At 37.3% G+C, this 21,330-nt stretch overlaps 1 protein-coding gene across 1 annotated transcript in view; it reads left to right on the forward strand.

The window, feature by feature from the left end:
- The first annotated feature begins 771 nt into the window (after positions 1–771).
- The window catches only part of LOC124170024, a 98,378-nt gene continuing 77,819 nt past the window's right edge, over positions 772–21,330 (forward strand). Inside the window, exons 1-7 of the mRNA XM_046548709.1 lie at positions 772–839; positions 7,449–7,550; positions 10,082–10,153; positions 11,859–11,924; positions 13,428–13,511; positions 18,583–18,648; positions 20,575–20,655. Coding sequence (XP_046404665.1) covers positions 772–839; positions 7,449–7,550; positions 10,082–10,153; positions 11,859–11,924; positions 13,428–13,511; positions 18,583–18,648; positions 20,575–20,655 — 539 coding nt within the window. The remainder of the gene's footprint in view (positions 840–7,448; positions 7,551–10,081; positions 10,154–11,858; positions 11,925–13,427; positions 13,512–18,582; positions 18,649–20,574; positions 20,656–21,330) is intronic.

Raw genomic sequence — 21,330 nt, forward strand, 5'->3', positions numbered from 1 at the left:
GACCTTTGGAAAGCCATCATTCACCCTGACATCTATTTTAAACAACCAAGGAAAAACATAAGAAACTGTCTATCTAGGCTGCACAATTAAAACACTCAGGCAGTGAAATACGAGGATGAAGAAATTATGTTGAGAAATATAAAACTATTGTACTTTCCTCCGAACACTTTTAGTAAATTGAATAATTTCTTAGGTCAAAAGGCATTAACGAAAACAGCTAGTGATTTATTTATAGTGAAAATGACATTAAAAAGTGCTCATGCAATTGAAAACATTATTTCGAAAGAGTTTGAAAAAAATTTTAAGCAAAACGAATAACTAATTTATTTTCTAAAAAGGCCTCTTTAACTAGTTACTTTACCTTTGTGTAATCCTTTTCCTAATGTATAACTGTAAATATATGTTCACTTATGCATGCATATATGTTTAAATATAGTTATTTAATGATTAAAAAGACAGTAGCACCTTTCATTTCCCTAGGATATGAAAAAATGGTGCCTTCCACTAAAACCTCTCTATAGTGAACCTCCATACATCAAATTGCCCAAATTTTGGTCCCCTCCATTATGATGTAAAGAGGTTTTACTGTACTACCTTTTGTGATTCTACAGTGCTCTCAGCTTCTGTTAGCTAACATGAATACTTTTCTCTTGATTCAGGAGTTCTGCCACCATGCTTAAAGTAGATCTTGCTCTCCGGGCGTCGCAGAAAGACCTGGAGGAGGTGATTTCAATGCATCCAGACCCAAGTACAGAAGAGCAGGAGTCATTGATGCAACACTGTTGCTGCTCCTCGAGTGCTGATGCATCGGACTCGGAGACAGACTTACAGGATGATTGGTACGTATGAGGTCACAGCTTACCCTTCCTTTTTTCGTTAAACCGAGACCCCACACTTTGGGCACGAGGGAATTGCTGACTCAGAACTGGGTCATTCCACGTCCGTTCACCGAGGCATGGCACCCACCGACTCGGAATTTAATGAAATTTTGGTCACTAGCTACTATCACCTATCTAATGACCCATGTAAAATATTTACTCTCTCACTCTCATAGTTTGCAATATATGAGGAGTCGAAGTTTGAGATGTTTGCTCAGAAGTGACGCTAGTGGGAGTCAAATTCCAGAGTGCAGGGCACAGGGTAAAAATTCATAACTCAGAAACCACACAATATATTTGAATGAAATTTTGACCCCTTGTCTATCCAAGTACATAGCTTCCATAGCAATGTCTTTTATTCCCCTTGCATTGTTATGTTAGCCAAAATTATGTCAACAGTTGTTAATTAACCGATTTTTTGAGCTCAAAAACATTACTTCATAATTTCAGAATAGAGTTGTTCAAGCCTATCAGAACGGTCTAAAAAAACGAATGTATATCACTTCTGATGTAATTTAATTTCGATTGGGATGAATGACAGATGCGTTGAAAAAGTAATGATGGAATTATTAGCAATCAAAATTCGAACAATTTTAAACGCCGCCAAAAACGGTCGGCCATCTTGAAATAGAGGTGATGACGACACAAGCCTGTACGCATGGAGAATACATTATATGTAATGTATTAATCATGCCTGTACGGCTGGCCTGTACCCTCGATCGCTCGATGCCAAGCTGAGTACTCTGCATGCCGACTGGACATTTGCCAAGGTTATTCCTTATTTTGAAATGGCCTTTGTTGTGCATGAAGCTTCCGGATGGATCAAGGCGACATGAAATCCATTCTTCAAGTTAGGCAGGCAACGTATGTAGCGTTGACAGGAATTGAAAGTTTTGTATAGCTGCATTTGCTAGGATACTACGTGCAGTGAACTTTCATTGTGCCTCTAGTGCAAGTGAACACAATTTGTGCCCTTAATATACCAATTTGTGCCCTTAATGTACCCCTAAGTGAATGATTGCATATAGACGATGAAGTAAAGAGTGAAGTGAGTTGTGAATGTAACTGCTTCGACGAAATTATTTATTTCTTCCATGCTAGTTCAATCAACCCTATACATTTCGATCTAAGGTATCTAACTATTGCCAAGGGGATATGTTTCATATTTGAGCTAGTTGTGCTTTAGGGATACATCGAACGCATATTAATTTTCAATCGTTTGTTCGCTTCTAAGTTCCGTTTGATTTTATTACCTATTCATTTTGAGCATTCACGAGTGTTTACATTTCACGAATTTCATTGCGCTGTTGTTTGTTTTTGTTTTGGTCATATTTTGGTTACGGTAAGAGTACGGGTAAGAGTAATAGTGAAATTCGAAGTTTTTTGATGTTACAATAACTGGTTTAGCAATTTGTTACAGCCTATTCATTTCATTGTCCTCGAAATGTCAATGTGATATAACGTAAACTGATTCTAAGTCGTTAGTGATGAGTGAGAAGTGAGGTGTGGAGAATCTTTCGAACTTCAAGGAGTGCAAATTCTTTTAGCGTGTGCAGAGTGCTTGGAAAACCGATTATCATGTTTTATTAGTGTTTTATATTTATTGTGAGTCAAGTTTTTCATTGAATCAGTTGATTCGGAATATACTGATTATATGTATCAAAAAGACAACTCGTGAAATGTGTACGTTGTAGTGCTATTTATGATATGATGAGCAATAAATATGTACAAGTAAGGGTAATTTTGCTTATTATTACTCATATTAAAGGATAAATTTGGATTTTCTTTGAACACTGATCTGGCGGCAGACGCTGGAGATCTTGAAAAAAAGTGGAATAACCCTGCTGAGCCACTTAAACAACACTGCAGTAGGGCATCTACAGGCTTGTGACGTCACACATCAATTCAAGATGGAAGTAGGGCTTTTTGGCGTAACGTAAAATTTGTCACTGTTTAAAGCCTTCTCTAAACATGTACAATGAAGAAAATAGCATAATATTATTGTCATTGCTCCTTCTGAAGCACGATCTTTCGATTTCTAAAATAAAAAAAATATGGTGAACAACCCTATTATCACCTAAAGGCAGAGTAGTTAACTCATCCAATTATTTTTTAAATTGAAGGTTAATATGTGCTCCAATATACTGTGAAATGAAAATGGTGGTGTTTTGACTGCTGCTATGAGTATTTCAGGTTTTACTTTTTTTCTGCCTCCGTGAGAGGGATTTTTTGACAACTACTGTAACATAATAAGTATAAGTGTATCCATACCTTCATGAGGATATATTTGAAATATTAGTCAGTAAATCTAAGACCAAACATGTAGTCTAGCGAATGTGGCTCTTGTTCATACAATTTTTTTAATAACAATACTTGGCTTGTGGCAGTTGAAGGGAAAAAGAGTCCAAATGGCTCATAAATGTGAAATGATGCTTTTTTCATGGAATTTACCCATTTTTTAAGTGTTTAGTTTATGGAAAAAATGGTATCAACATACATTAGACTCTTACTGTGCATTAGAGGATAAATGGAAGTACTAATTTAAATAAAATTATTTAAATAATACACTTCGATGCATTTAAGGCATCACCTGAACATCTCTGGATGCTCTCTCGGGCAACTAAAAGCTTTACAGTACCACCAATTCCATCACATGGGGATTTTCTATGGTTTGTAGCAAAGAATGTCCATGATGCCATTAAGGAGGAATCCTGGTAATGCTTGCAAAGATTGAGAAATTTTTTGCAGTTCTCGTACCATCCTGTACAACCATCACTAAAGTAACTCAATTTTTTGAGTGTTGCATCTAGCAGCAACTAAGATAAAAAGAGAAAAATCATCCATCTTGGAAATGATGACTTCCTGCAGTTAGTGATTCATGTTAGGAATGAATGGTGGTCGAAATGGAGAAAACGTTTCAATCCAGTACACCCATGTCTCCTATAGGGCAAGGGATGCGTTCCTTGGGGTCTCTGAGCTATACGAATTTGCGTTATACGAGAGTGTTTTAACATAAGGAAGATAGGGATGCGTTCCTGGTAGCATAGGTCTTGGGTATTGAATTTCCTCTAAAACATCTATATTCCCATAAATAGCCTTAAAATACCTTATTTATATAAATTATATAGTTGAAAGTATCTTTAAAGATTGTGGGCACGCATTCAAAGACTTTGATTCACGTTAAAAAAAATCATACGTGCTTTGGAAATTCCCTCCTGTCGTGCGGGTAGGCTAACATCTGCTATCTCAGGGGTTCGTAATGCATTGCCGGCAGTTGACGATTTTTCAAATCAGTCTAAAAACAACTATTTTGTCACCCAGGCCCTTTTGTTGCTCATCGAAATGACAGGCAAATGCTACTTTGAATTGCTATTTCATAGCTAGCGGAGTTTATGAAAGATAAATCATTTTAAATTAATGTCTTTCTAGGTATTAGCAGCTACGTGAAACAGTCTTTAAATGCCTTTAAACCTGACCCAGGTTTTCCTTCCCTGAAAATGAATGAACGATAATGCATTTTTTTCCAAAATAATATTGTCTCGTCAACACTAAAAACTAGTTGAGGGGGAAAGGAGCCACTTTCAATTACAGCTTGGAGTTCATCAGAAAATGTTGTGGTGACTGCGCTATCAGCATTTGCAGATTCACCTGATATCGCCGCACTGAAAATACCTGCTTGCCGTTTAAATTCTGGAACCAACCGGAGCTTTCACTAAATGTCTCAGAGCGATTTCCACTTTCGTCTTTTTGTACTGATTCACCATGAACTTTCCGTATGTGTAGACCGCTTGGTTGAAGTTGGTGCGGCTGAGGTCACTGATATTTTAGCTTCGTCTTTATTCAGAATAAAGCATCGTGAGTTTAAACTTCCGCGCAATATCGCTTCGACGCTCTCCATTTTCAAAGCAATTGACCTCTCTCAAGTCCTATTCTAGGTTTATGGTTTTTCTGGATAAATTCTTGATTTTTCTACACGCATTCCTATTTTTTGCCATATTCTCTTGGTTTTTACTCTGTATGGCTCTATCTAAATTACCTTCTTCTGCTGAACTGTATTCCTGAGACGCAGAAGGCCTATGACTGCGGGGACGGAACGAAGCCATTGTGTTTGAGACTCTATAGCGGACCCTTTTATGTGTTGATGCTATTCATGCGCAACTCGGCCACCGCTCCATTTCTCCCCACGTGAATACCGATGACCTTGAAGGCTTTAGCGTAGACCCTCTACCTGAAAGTCAATCGCCCGGTAACCTACGACGGCAAAAATATGTCTCAAACCGTATTACTGAAAAAAAAACTCATTTGCACTAGCCCCACGCTTAATTAATGATTTAAATTAACTATTATCATTCTGTTAAGGAGACGAGACAAATTACTTTGGTAGGCCGGCTATTTCAACCCAATGACGAGTAATACTTATGGCCATTGCACAACAATGGATTTCGATTAATATATAAACAAAAAAGAAGATTTGAGACAAACAATAATAGTAATATGCGTAAAATGATAGCAATTTGGTGTGTACTTAGCACCATTTCACGTTTTATCATGAGAGTGTTAAGTTTTTGACTAGGCTACACTGCTTTGCAATGTTTCCCCGAGGAACGAATTTGCGCTACATCGAATTTGCGCTATACGAGACATGGGTGTACTTTGGGTATACGAGAAATGGGTGTATTTTGATTATTGGCTATTTCTCAGCACATTTAAAACAAGTTATTTTGATGGATTAGGATACTTCATATGGAAAGAGAATCGAATCCTACCTAGGGTTTTTAATGATGATCGTGAGAGTCTCGTCTCGGTGGTCCCGATGACACTTGAATTTCTCAGCATTGTCCGGACATGACTCTTCACGTGGGGATAGTCTCCAATGGTATGATGTCTACTCTAGTCTAGAGAAGTCTTAGCCCTTTATCCTAAAGGGTTACACCAATGTTTATTTTGTAAGTAATGTAATAAAATAGAAGCATTCAGTATTAAATTAACAAAAAAGGAGCACTGAATTACTACACATCTTTTACCAGTGTTTATGGATGAAAACTAAGGTAATTAAAATTATGATCACCAGTAAATTTTGGCTAGGCTAGTAATAAATAATTTTTCTTAAATTAACTGTGTCAATTATTTTTTTAGACAAGAATTGGTTTTGAATATTGTTAAATCCTGACTTCATTTTCTTTTTGTTGATGCGTACATATTCTTTTGGTCGGTCTATGCGTCCTGTTCATTCGTCTATTCACCTTTCTTGCGTGGGTCTCTTGAACTTTCCTTTATGCCGGCGCTGTGCGGATTGTGCTGCTGGCAAGGAATGCATTTTTGGATAGACGGTCCTTGTGCACTTTCATGAGTGAGAGCCACGATGTCCGTACGGTGCTGACTTTGCTGAGAGGGGGAATCGCATTTGTGATTGCCGATGTGTTTGCACTTCTCAGTAAAGAATGGCATACCGGTGGAAGGTTCTAGAACTCACGGGGGGAGGGGGTGGTTGGATTTGGGAAGCCTTAAAAACTGCACGCATCATTAACTCGAGGTCATTCGTGATTCGTCACTCGTCATTCGTTTCGTCGAGAGTTGTAGTGCGCGAGTCGGGCACCCGAAGGCCCGTGAAGGGGAATTTCAACGATTGACCCGGAAAAGCCGAGGGAGGAGATCACTCTGGCACAAGAGTCAACGGAAGGAAATACACTTCTTGCGGCAAACCCGAGATCTTTCATTTCCTACCCGATACCATCTCTCCTAGAGGACCACCTTCGCTGTCCGGAATCCCTCAGCGTTAGTCCAAGATCCATATTCTGAGTCGCCCCTTGTCGAGCTCTCCACGGGAGGACACGACAATATATATACCATTTCTTTGAATGATCTTTTTACTAAATTATTCTCAGTATAGAAAAGAGATAATTAAAATATATAATATTTTATCTTCTGAGAGCACCCGAGAATCTCGTCGGGTTTCTCGAAGGGTCAATACTTCTCGAGACTAGTGAAGACTCTTGCTCTGACAATGCCGGGAAATTTAAGTCTCATCTCAACCGTCGATACTCTCGGGTAGTCGAGAGTCTCGCACAGCCCTAGTTTTAAGCCTTCAGCCATCTTTGGGAGAACCTGATTGGTTTCTGTCATTCTTCATAAAAAAACTCGCCTGCTATAGATTACGTAAGAAGTGTTATAGATTATGAAGCAAGATAGTTTTAACTTTGTTTTAATGTAAAGTTGAATGTGGTACTCTTCATTGTTTGTTCTTAAAATGGGATTCTTCGATCTATTTGTGATGTCCCCACCACTGGTATTTTTCTCCACTTGCATTTTTGCAGTATGTTTAACTTTAAGTCTCTGGCGGGAGTGGTTAACATGATAAATTTTGTAAAAGATCAGAACCTGGGACACTAATTAAAATGAAACATTTCTCTTACAGCGTGAATTTTATTCCAAATGAGTCATTTTTCGACCTATCCAGCTGTATGTTTATTTTGAATGTCCAATTATAAAATATTTTGATAATTTTTAAGCTGCAAACTCAAACAATCAAGGAGAAATCATCTAATGTGGAAAATGATTTTATATTTACAGCGATCAGCACCCTTTGGAGGTAGTGGATGATAATAACCTGACAAGAGACCAAGGGGCAGAGGCTGAACGACAGGAAAGTATTCACCCTTCAACAAACAATGGGTGAGTCTGGATGTTTATAATTCTACTCTATAATTAAAAAAAAGCTTCTGGAAAAATATGAGAGAAGAAGTATATATTCTAAATTGTAGTACAAGACAGACTTCCATTCCATAAAATACTTCTATTGGTACGGAGGCTTCCAAGGTGATGACATGGATAACTGCTTAGCGGGTTAAGTCCGCTAAAACGAGCCAACGCGGCCGTAACCGAGGAAAATGTATCCAACTTTCTTTGTTATTTTCACATATTTGTGTGCATGTTTCCCTCAGCGTACTTTCTACGTTTTACTTTGAAACCTTAGCATTTAAAATTGTATCCACTGGTCGGTACATAACGATCATTAACCATGGTAAATATTTTAGTTGATCAAGGAACAAGACCTTTCGTGTATACCTTTAAATGCTGCCTTTCAGCAACATTCGCTGGAAATGGCTCACGAGTCGGAATCTGATATGTAAAATACCAATATACAGTGCAACCTCGATATTACGACACCCCACGGTGCACTTATAAACACTCGCTATAGCGAATTGTCGCTTTACCGGAGGTGGAGCAAATAATAGCCAATATACCTGTTGCGAACAGATATACAGGAACAGGAGTGGTGCGGCGACAGATAAACATCTATCCGATAAACGTAAGCATAAATCCAGACGAAAGGCGATGTTTTTTTGCATCACTAAATTTCCTTACTCAAATAACGACTAACTATTCAAGCAATTTATAAGCGCCGCACTGAATAAAAATCATGCAAAGCATTGTTTCGCCAATCATTATATTTATCGAACGACAGTTTACCACATAAATTTGAGACTGAGCACTCCATTAACTTCATTTCTAACAGATCGCTAGCAATTACAGAGGTTAAGGAGTATTGATGAAAGTCTTCCGGCGGTGAAACCCTCGCTATGGCGAGAGCCAACACCGAAAGGGCCTCGTAAAAACTAAGTTTTTAACACGCTTATTATAGGGTCAATTGACGGTGCATCGGCTATCTCTCGTAATAGCGGGGGTGTCGCTATAGCCCGTACTCGCTTTAACTAGGTTCCACTGTATAGCTTGGTTTTCTTTGCATCGAATTTGAGGCTAAACTTGCCGATTGTCTTTTCCATATCTAATAGTAATTTCTTCAGATCCCTCTCTGATTGGCAAATGGGGTAATCCCTATTTTAAGTGATTAGTTGAAGCGGCCGCATTGAATATCTACTTCTTATTGGTCTACTTTGTCAGCTAGGGGCTCTGTAGTCGGTCATGGCGGTGAGGATTAGCTTATCAGCATTGTATGTTTGGGTGCTGGATCCTCAACGTCTTTACTCCTTTGTCTTCGTGATCCTTGCTTAACCGGGCATTCATCTTGCCACTATCTCCGGCATATTCATCTTCACTCAGGGATATGGATTTCATATTTTTGGTGGCTGTTTTTATGTGTTAAATTAGAGTCCTGAAATTTTATATATAGCTGCCACTTTTTGCCTCTGTCTAATTCAAAACAAGATGTTGCCGTTTCCGTACACCAATTTGTATTGAAGTCATCTTCTGCATCGTCCAGCTAACTTTTTGCCGCACACCCCAGAAGGCATTTATCCTTTCGCGTTTGACTGAATTCCCCATCGATATGCAAGCCTTCATGCCTTTTGGCATTACAAGACCTTACCATGGTAGAAAAGAGGAGAACAATTTTAACCGGGATACCGGGTAACTTATAACACATACGCCGTAAAGTTAGCATCCCACCAATACACAATTTTCAGATTTTTTGGAATTTTTTTTTGCCACTTTCCTTCGAGGTAGGGACACCAAATTCACGTGAGTGACGTCTTTCACGTGTCCCTGCATGCCGCTACCAGAAGAACGCAGAATATTTAATTTTAACGGGTGACACCGTCGAAAAACCATGTTTCCACTACAGATAAAGAGCTGGAATCTTAATTATCTTTAATATTGAGGTTATTCAAGTCAAAAGATAACTTTCTAAAGGCCTTTCCGCCACAATGTTTCGATCTCCATGATTCGCCTACAAACCAGTATCCAAACTATTAATAATTATATTGATCCCTTTTCTTCGACAAGTAAACATTTTACTGACCTGACTTCCTCCCATCAAGTGAAAAACAACTGAATAACTAGCTAAATACTGAGATGGTGGCCATCGCATTAGTTTGTTGTTTTGTTAAGCTACTGTTTGACATGTAATGTAACCATCATCCATCTTTCATTATTATTGTTACACGTACTCTGTAAGTTGTTATTCATTCTGTATATGAACTATATTATTTCAAATCACGTAAATTTAAAAATAACAATTAATGCAATGAGGAGGGATTGGATGGCTAAAGGGATTATATCGTCTCGATCTCTCGTTCCTGTGAAGGAATTCAATATATACCCTTGACAATAGTCTTTGATGAAGTGTTAGCTGCTGCTCTCTGCTTATGGAGTTAAATATCCGAAACAAAAACACTTGATAAAAGGATATTTCATTCAGTGCAGGTGTCATACTAATTAATGACTAATTTGACTTTCTGTTGCAGGAAGGACCGTTTTATCTCAACACTGAACATGCTGAAGGAGTTGATAGAGAATTTAAAATGGAGTTTCCCAAGGTGAATATAACGGCAGTGTAGTATTATTTCTTCTATATCAATTGCATGTACAAATTTATTGCTAGAAAAAGTTACCCATTGAACTTCAGTAGGCAGTGAGGCTTAAATGTTGCAATTATTGTAAAAAAATGTAAACTACTATATGTATAACGCTAAAATATAGTTTCACTTTAGCAGACAAGGAATGGGATTTATGTTGCATCATGTGACTTCGCATTATACCTAGCTCGCTCTGCCAAATACGCAATAACCACACCCACTACCCCGCCGCTATCTTGGATGCAGGTAGCACGAGACATCACCGCACTATTTCCTAGTCTATGGCCATTCTGCTGTAACCAAGTTGCCAGGTGGTAAAATGCTGTAAAAATCATTACTGGGATATATTGGAGGACGCTGGGAAGTAGTATGCAGGAATACGCGACCCGAAAAATCACCGCAATAAGACTTTGCAAGCTGCCATAGAATGAGGAGGAGATAGTGGCGTTATTAATACGACATTTCCCACCCTACGCCCAGAATTTGCTCCGAAGTGCTGAGGTTGCTATATCTGAAAGACTTTTAATAATGCTTGGACGTATTGGCCTATCCCAAATGCCTATAAGAAGGCCAGGTGAGACACACCTGAATGTCAACACGATATGAAATCAGACACGCCGTGGGTTTAAGGTTTAATTGGTGGAATCGCAGAGAAGATAGAGGCTGAGGATAGAAGCAGACCGGGAGAACGGGGGGAGTTGAGAGAGGTCCGAATGCGGGGAGCCGTGACGAGGGTAATGTGCTCCAACCTTAAATGGATTTTTCATTTCCAACTCCACAGCTGGGAAACTCTCAGATTTTTGGTCAAACGACTTCCCCCACCCAAACTCGCCGCGTATAAAAGTGGAAATCCCCATTTGACCTTTTATGAAGGACTCCAGTCTTGAGTATGAGGAGGAGGGGAGGCCTCATTTGTGCCCAGAGATAGAAGTGCTCCAATGGAACCATTCGATGTATGCTCTTGTAGACACGGGAAGCCAGGTCTCGGTGATTTCTGAGGATGAGGTTAAAGAATTAAAAGGTTTGGAAGTTGAATTGCCCACTTTACCCCTTGGAAAAACGTTTATGATTGGGGCCGACTAGTGGAAATCAGCTCCAATAACCCAACAGGTGTTGATTACTCATGCGATTGGCAACAAAATTATTGACTTAGTATGCTTGGTTGTTAAGGAATTAATTCGCCCAGTAATTTCAGGGATAGATTTGTTAGGAAAACTGCAGGATGTTATTAACATTAAGAAAAGGAAGCCATGATTTTTAAATTTTCAGACGAACATGTTGTTGTTCGGGAATTTGGTAAGTGTGAGGGCGACACGGTGAGCGGTACGATCGCGGAAGGGGAGGCTACATTTGAGGAGGAAATAAACGAGTGCATTGGGCACAAAGGTTTCCCAGGAGATGAAAGAGATAAGGTGACTCAGTTTATTATGCAATGTAACCCGTTATTTATGCTGTCTTTATCCCCCATCAGATATTAAATATGGCGACAGTCGGGAAATGCATAAAATAGAAAAAATATTGTCCGCTTTAATTTTTAAACGCTATTATAATGAAAAATAATAAACAAGACAATAGCTGACAGGCAATCCTACATTTAGATTACTAATTTACTTAAGCATTAATGATCAACGTTATTATAATATTGCATGGTCTTCTCTTGTCACAGATATGAAGTATTTGAGTTCATGGTTAAAATCCTGGAGGAACTGAAACAAGATTACGAAAACCCAAGGTAAGCTCATGGACGCAAAATTTACATCATTGGAATGAGAAATATGCATGTGGTAACTACACTCTTGGTGATGTAATGTAAAGCTTTGCTTGAGTAAGTGCCACTTTATCAGGGATCACTGTTCAACCAAGTATTCAAACTCCATGGCTATTTCGCTCCTCATAATAATATCATAATCAAGTTGAAATATTACAAAGAAGATCATTTCATAATTAATATGCATAAGTGTTTAATTAGGTGTTGGTTAAATTGTCAATGCATAATTTAAAATAATTATTATTAACACAGCTTAATATAAATTCTTCATTTTCCATGTTACACCAAATAAATAATAAAATACTGGAGATATATTGAACATCTAAAAAAAGTGCAGTCACTTAAACTATGTTTAAGATAAATATTACTTATAGTGTAGGAATTATGAATACAAAAACAGTAGCGTTTTCAATTAAATTTTTACATTCATAAAACAAATATATAATTTAACCCATGACAACCCAATGTTTCTTCCAAGCAACATCAACAATATATGTATTTTCTCCTCTTTTGAGGAAATATGTGAGACCAATGGAAATGTACACGGAATGTCTTTTGCCTATGTACCACCCACATTCGAACGAAGCTTCTAGTAATGGTGTTTTAACCTTAAGGTGGGGCTTTATATAGGCTGTTATGAACGCGAGACAAGCAGGGTTAGGTTTGTGTTCCCTTGTGAGCAAGTGTTTGTTTTAATACCATAAAACTCCTCACTGTGCCACTAATGGGACTCTTGCAAAATAGATTTTTAAACGTGAGCCTAGGGGAAGGTTATCTTTATTGTCAACATCTGTTGTTGATGGGTATACAAATAAACAGATAGAAATAAGTAACCATGGCGAGAGGAATATAAATATTAATTTGGGTGAGGTAGTGTTTTAAAGGATTTCCACATGTTAAATGCGCCAAATTGGGTAAAAGCGGCCATTATAAAGGTTGTGGGTTTCAGAAAATATTTGCTTCAACTTGTGCAATAACATATTTTTTTGGAAAAGGCATACAGACCAGATAACAAGAGTTGGTAAGTTTTACGGTGAATGTGAAACTAAAGAGGGATTTGAAACAGATTTCAATAAAAAATCTGAACCTTATATTTTGAGTGGCTAGGCACACTATTCAAATAAGTAGGCACACTTGAATTTTTAAATGTACCTTCCTCTATTAGTTTTTTTTGTTGTAACTAGACATTGATTTTCATGTATTTTCAATGGTATTATAATATTCATTTTAATTTTTTTGTTATTTTTGGAAGGGTTTTATGCATGTCAATACATACCTTTTACTAAACATAAGAATGTTTTGTAATTGGTATTTGCTTGCTGATATTTTCTTGAAATAAGAATAAACTGTGCTGTTAGCGATATTACAATGCCTTTGGGATTTTATGAAAATTCTGGTGCAATTCAGTGTTCTTCCACTAGAAAAGTATTGCCGTTGAATACAATGTACTGTCTTTGTTTATTACAGCACTGCTGTGGATAAGGATTGGATTCATGAGGAGAAAGTGAAATTTCTGGCAACGCATTGGGATAAACTGAGTCCTAATGATAAGTAAGTTAGGCTATTTACATTATAATTGAAATACTAGATGTAATTATTCGTCATCTAGGTTCGAATTCAGGAATAAATCGTCAACTTGTCTTTGCGATTCACCAGATTTTAGAACATCGTTATGAAAGAGCGCGAGCTGTGTTTCGCATGATCTATTTTTTCGGAATCCGTGCGGACAGTCATGGAGGAAGTTACGTCTGTCCAAGAAAGTCATGATATTGCTGACGACGATATGCTCAAGTATCTTGCCTATGATCGATGTTAGTGAAATTTGACAGGAGACAAAATTGAGACAATACATGCTTGAATTACTTCATCAGGGTTATATGGGAATTGAAAAACCAACGCCAGGCCTAGACAAGGGTTATACTGGCCTAAAATTAACAGAGACATAGCACAATATGTGGGACAGAGTAGTGTCTTTGAAAAGTTTATACCTGCAAATGTAAAAGAGTCAATGATTGGTCAGTAAATACCAGAATTTCCTTTCGAAAATATCGGTATGGAATTAAGGAATTTTGCTGAAAAAACTTGTCTAGTTGTAATCGATTATTCTTTAAACCGGATCGAATTATTGTAGCTAGGATCATGTACGGCAGATACAATTGTAAAAAATCTGAAACCAGTCTTTACAACCCATCGTATTCCAAGAGTAATTACCTTTGACAATATGCCTTTTAACACATTCCGTGCTGACCGTTTGTTGAAGAAAATGCCCTGTGGCTGACTTTTTGGCAAAAATTTGTATTTTTTTATTATTATTTTAAGGACATTATCTTATGATTTATTGATACCTGGTACATGTTTTCACACTTTTTTTTCCAAAAATAACCCTTCATTTGTAAAAAATTTTAAATTAAAATTTTCCAAGTATCCTCTCAAACTTATGGTACCTTCCCGCAACACACCTACATGTTTCCCATATTTCTTTGCTCTTTGTCAGTGCTGTAGCGAAAACCCGTTCAGACTTTATCACTTTATGGAAAAAACTAATGGAAATAGTAATGCAGCTAACATTATTTTTTTAATCTGGAAATGATACATTTAAATACGATTTTAAATGTTTTATTGCTCAAAAGAAAATATTGCGAGTATTACCAATATTTCCAGCTAAAGTGTTGCTCCCTATGATGGAAAAATTATACTGAACGATATGATATCCTCTGGATAAGATTTTTTAATGATATACATTGGTTTATAAATGAAAAGGAAAATTTGTATAAACGAAGAATTCTTGCAAATCAGAAATTGACCAGGATAATTAGAATAATTTTTCAGTTACTAAATACTATGCGTAAAATAATAACATTTTTTAAAAAGAAACATTGAAGTATAAAATACAAAAGGTATGCATTAAAAAAATCATTTTTTCCCACTGGGTAAATAATTTTCTGCATCACAAATTCTTGTGATACTTCTGGAAAGAGTGAAGACACAATCGAGGCTCAGATAGGCAGGGGAGGCTATAATATGATTTATCCTGGTGGACATTCTTGAAGCACTGCCTACATCTCTTCTGTTTTCGTCTCTTCTGTCTTTCGTGTTTTTCATATAATCAGGGAAATGTCCTAATAAGCCCTTGGTTTTGGTTGAGGCGGGCTAGGATTACTATCTCCTCAAAGGGATCGAAGGTACAGATATTGTCATAAGAGATTCTATAATTGGAATTAGAAAGTCCATGAGAGGAATTTTCCAAAACTTTTCTTTGAATCAAAAATAACGGTTCAGCAACAGTAATTTCAATAGGTGGATTCCCAATTTTTAGTACCATTTGATGGATTTCCTTTCAGTGGGAAATTCGGACATCATTCGATTCCAATGGTCGATGCCACAATTGTTATTGCTATATTCAACCACCACCTGAGGCTTTCTTCGCGTGCACCCTTGTCTTTTCGTAGATTCGTTCATTTATTTGCACTGAATTCAGCGCTGATCATCCGCACTTCCCTCTTATCCTTCCACCTTATGATATGGATTTTATCCTCATGAAAGGCCTCCACCACCACACCTTTCTTTAATTCGTAGCAGAGCACCAAAAGAGGAATAACTTTTTTTGCCTCTCCTCAGTGTCCCCGTCAAGTTAGGTTTCCCATTTGGATGAAATCTAGAATGGCTGCACTGTTATAAAAGTTATCCATATAAAAGGATTAGCCTCAGTCTAAATGATCCTCCGTCATTTGTTTACCATCTTCTCCCAATGCCCTTTTCCAGACACTTCTAAGTTGGAGGACCTGCAGCGCCAAACCCTTTGCTTCCGTCAACATATACAACTTTATTGCGTACCTGTAGCGCTCTCCCCTCATATATTCATTATATATCCCAGCCTAGCTCTCCATGGAACCATAGACTCTTCCAAACATAGGTCACATGAGCCAGTCACTACTTTGTCCATTGTTTCCTTGAATGCGTCTATATGGGGCTAATTTTGAATAATCAGTCGGTCAGAGGAGTGTTAGTGTCAGAGAACGTAGATAGGTTCTCGTTGATTTGAAGGGCTTGGAGAATTGACATGAATTGATCAAGGGACTTCTGAAGCAATGCTTATAAAGATAGAGCTTTTCAATTATTGGTGATACGGGAAATTTTGATAATTCTTGTATGAAAAATAAGGAAAAAAAGTGGGGAAATTCTTCTATGGTTAAAAATTTCCATCGAGTAAATTTCCCTCAGGACACGCATTGCCCCATTTTATATCCTCGGGCCGGATCAGTTTCTTCGAGTTCGGCGGCATGTGACTGGGTTAGTGGAAATTGTTCTTTTAGGCATTTTTTTGTTGGGGAGGATGCCAAATAAAATGCTTGTAAGTATTTCGACTATCATGGAAAAAAACAAGTTGACGCTAAAAATAAAAATAACAACAGGGTAAAAGTATTTGTATTCTTTCATGTAAAAACCAATTAAATGAACACAATTAAATCATTGCGTAAACAGTCATAGAGAAAGATAAAATACCTTGTAATAAAGTATCTTACCTATTCTCGTCAACTGCAAAAGGATCTTTTTTTATTTCGCTTTGAATATTTGTAAAAGTTTTTTTTAAGCTATATGAACAATTGTGAGAATATATTTCTCTTTTTTCTGCATTATAAAATTAAAGTAATAATGAAAGAGATTGTAAAAACCCACCCCCAAAGACGTCCTTGCAGAGCAAAAGCGGGTAAAATAGAAAAACTCAGAAAAAATCGAAAAAAAGATTTTTCAGAGATTTCCGCACGGCAAACAGGCGAAGAGTGGTGACTAAGCCTCTCCCATACCCTAACAGCGGTTGCTGGCGCTCAGGGCGGAATATAACGCAAAAGGGAATCATGACGTAGCGTCTACGTCATCAGCCACTCGGTAGTGGCTGTCATTACGTAGACACTACGTCATCAGCACGGAACGTGTTCACCCTCTTTGCTTCGGACATTTTGCAAATGATTGGGGAATACGGTTAAAAACAATTAGTTCGCCTCTTTACCCTAAATTAAATGGACTAGCTGAAAGAGGAGTTCAAATCTGTAAAATGATGCAAATAAAATGTAATGAGAATCGAGATGATGTTCATCTCTCACTATTGGAACATAGAAACACTCCTATCTCTGGCCGAGGTGCATCAGCAGCTCATGGCGATAGTCATGTAGGAAGTTACGTCTGTCCAAGAAAGTCATGATATTGCTCAAGTATCTTGCCTATGGTCGATGTTAATGAAATTTGACATTTGAGTTGCCTTGGTCACATCTGTTTCCCTTTTTAAATGTGGGTGTAACGCTTGCAATGTTCCAGTCTAGCGGTAACTTCCCAACCGGTCTTTGTACTAGTAGTGGTTCCACTCTCGCTGAAACGAAAGCGTCGGTGCTTTTAATTACGTCATTTCCCACATTTTGTGGGACGAATAACTAGAAAGTCAAAAACTATGATTATGTATCGAATCAAAATTACTTTTATTTCTCTATGGTCATCAAATTTATTTCAAATACGAGTGTATTTGATTATTATGAGAGAATTTTAATTACTATGTGCAGGAATTACAACTGAAAGTGCGCGATGATACAATTACTCTCGTCTCCCCTGATTATTTCTTACCCGCAAATGAATCTGTTTAGGAATGTGTTAACGTAGATAAAGTAACAATTTTAGTAACTTAAGTCATTTGAAAAATTTCAGAGTGCCATTCTGAGAGGACTGCTTGTAAAATGCAAGGATTCGATAGACCAAAGAGACAGATTTTGAGTTTATAAATTGAAATGCACCGATTGCAATGGTGTCTATGTGGGGCAGACAGGAAGAAGCTTCGATGTCAGGAAGAAAGAACATTTAAGTGCCTAAAATATAACAGAGATGATAAATTTGATTTTGGTTAACACTTACTAAGCACCTTCCATTGAAGCGATTTTTAAATGATAATTTTAAATTTTGCAAAGACCGTCGTGAATAAGAATCTAGAGAGCATTTGGAAATTTTTAAAATTATTGAAAGTGAGGGCAGCCATCCGACAAATGAATATCTCTACCCCTCTTTTTCCTTATTCTTACGTCTGTTTTTAAAATCATTCTCTTCCTCCGTTAGCTAGTTGACACTAATAAGAAAAGGACATCATAATTTGGGTCTGAAGGTGATGATTACTCATCGAAACCCGGGTCGCGTTATCTAAACAAAGTAGTGGTGTAAGTATAAGTTGATATTCCAAGAAAACATATCATGGAATACCATATAGTAGAGAACGAGTTTGTGATGAATTATCAAAATTATATGAACCATAATTGCTATAAATTTCATTAAATCTCGGTACATACTATTATTAACCATCCAACCTTAAAAAATAAAAATATATTCCTTTTAAAATCGAAACAATAAAAGGTAACCCTTTAATTATTTTAAAATTTTCTTCTTTATTCTTCTATTATTACAGTTTTTTTAAGCTTCTAGTGATATTTGTTTAAGTAAACAGAATGTTACCCTCATGCAATGTGAAGTTATGGTCATCGACATCACATGACCATATGCACTATGGCAAAAACCTGCCATGCAAATGTGTCATGGAAACATCGTTATGTCACACTAATTTTGTTTCGTGCTCCTTTTATGTTTTCAGAATGTTTGCGCGTACCATCTTGTTTGTGGTTCTCTCTCAAATCCAGAGAGCAACAATGACCAATTGGTGAGTGTTCACTTCTCCTCGATATATTGTCCATCTTTGTGTGTCATGCACACTAAATGAACTCGTGTGGCTTTGTTTGAGCATGAATCACGTGATGCTAAACCAGAAGTCTGAATACTTATAGAGAAGTACAGCGTTCCATTATTTTGAATTTTAACATTTGGACTTTATACTTTTCATGAAAAAAGTTGTTGTTCCCGAAGCATGTCAAAGCTTAGTTGATTATGAATTACAATTCTTTTTCATTAATCTTCTCGAATTGGTGAAACTGCAGAGACGTTCCACAAATTATGAGACAATAAAGTGAAGTTATCCACGTTTGCATTGAAAGTATAATTACCCACCTAGCACATTATAAGCCGTTGAGATAAGGTGAAAAGAAGAAATACCGAAGGTGCCTATTAAGTAAGCTTGTTATGGATTTCTTATGGCTAGGCCGACAAACATCCAGAGTAATGACAAAATGGATGCCAAACTTTCAGCACTTCCATAAATGTTGTTTTTATTCCATCGATTTCGAGCATTAATTAAGGGTTTTATGTATAAGAATAATTTTGCCATTCTTGGCACTTCTTTAATATGAGTAGAAATGACATCATACAGCCATAATTTGAAAATCATTCACATTTATGAGCTGATTGCAAAACGATGGTCGTAAGAAAAATACGTAATTTCACAAGAATAGCGAGGTAGAATAATATAAAAATGCCGGAAGGAATTTATAATATATATATTGTATTCATCTCGTTATCAGGCCATAAATTAAAATTCATAAATGTTACATTGTGTGGACCTTGAATAATTTCAGTTTTTCATGCACATACCAGCAAAGTGTTTCTACCTGATTGGATTTTAAACTGGTAACTATGACCCTGGCACTCATCAGTAGCCCTGGTGAATTAGTTACTGTACAGAGCTGCGGTTACTTAGGTTATACGTTCGGATCTCTTGAATGTTATTTTTTTTCTTTCCGCCGGAAGGATGAAGTACTTGTATCATGCTTTATGTCTTCACCAGACGGTCGCTTGCAGTTGTTAATTTTTTCTATTCACAGGAAAATGTGTCATTTGTTGTTAAACTCTCGTAAAGACTCGCCAAATTTCACCGGTAGGCTTTAAATTCATGTCGGGATGAGCCGTGTAGCATGTGTAGTACGTTGTTCAGTCACCTTTGGCGCTTCAACAGAAGCGACTTACATTGCCTGAGGATATTTGACGGTATTTCTTACCTGTTCTTCCCTCGAATCTTACCCTTACCTTATATAAGTCCCTTAGCTTAGGATAAACTGCTTATTAATTTTTTCCGTAAGAAAACCATAACAAACGGATAATTCTCTTACTTGGTGCTATCTGGGTACTGACAATGAACTGGATCATCTGCATCACAATATTAATTCTTATTCCCAGGAAGGGATAAGTGCAGTGACTAACAATGAACTCGGTGAATGCCATTTGCTGCTGTTGATTGGCTTTGGGCCTGCGTGTTTGAAGTATGGTTGTAATTTTTCATGAAAAATTTGGAGTTTGCAAGTTTCTGCTTTAATTAAAATTAAGCTATTATTTTTCCTGTCCTCAATGTAACGACCTTTTGGGTGATGAGTCTTTTGAAATAAGACCATATTATGACTTTTTGACCTCTGAAATTGAGTTAACTGGTTATTGTTTTCTATGGATTCATCAAAAAAATACCTTCTGTAAAGAATTGAAATATGTAATAGGGATGTTGTATTTATCGACTATTAATTTTTAAAAAAATGTTACATGATAAATGAATTGTCGACTAGTCAGGAGGTTTGTCTTTTGGATTGGTGAGCATCTAGGCTGATGATCGTAAATGGATCATAATTAATCTCTTTCTTTCATTTTTTTGCCTCTCTTCTATGCTATGATACGCAAACAAAGTAATTTAATTTTCTCATTTCCCCAGGGGACCAGAGGAAAACCTAAAACCCTTGGCACACGTTCGCGAAATCGTTCAGAAGTTGTTGGTTTTCGTGAGGACAACGAGGTAAGAACTTTATTTGCAAAACAAAAATAATTAATTGCCTCCGCATGTTAATTAAATAAATTTCCTCGTCTTGGGTGTTGCCGGAGTTAGTTCTTATCTATGAGGCTGAAGGATTGGGTGCTTTCCCGGCGAATCTTGTGGATGAAGTCTTCTTGGGAAATCAGCCCCATCAGGATGGACCCGGCTGATTTCGCGGGAAGACATCATCAACCTATGAGGTTGGTCTGAAAAGACTGAAATCATTGTTTATCTACATGTGGTTCATTGAAAACAATCTATCATTGAGTTACAATTCAAAAACCTTTGTTCAATTACATTGCCAAATACACCCACCCGTAACTAGTCACAGCTAACTTTAAAGAAACAGACAATCCATCAAGGAAGAACGTGACGCCATCTGAGACCTACGTGCAAACAGAAGTATCACCATTTTGCCTGCTGATGAGGGGAATTCCACTGTCCTCTTACAAACCGAGGATTACAACACTTAAATACAGGACATTCCACATGACCAGGCCTACGTCAAGCTGAAACGAGATCTTACGGATGCCGCGACGAGGAAGACCAACGCCTTCATCAGAAAGATGGGCTTACCAGAGGAGACGATGAGGAATCTTCGACAACCAGCGCCAGCTCCACCAAGACTCTATGGCTTACCAGAAATTCACAAGGACG

Source organism: Ischnura elegans, chromosome 13 (assembly GCF_921293095.1).
Source record: "Ischnura elegans chromosome 13, ioIscEleg1.1, whole genome shotgun sequence".
NCBI classification, from domain to species: Eukaryota; Metazoa; Arthropoda; class Insecta; order Odonata; family Coenagrionidae; genus Ischnura; species Ischnura elegans.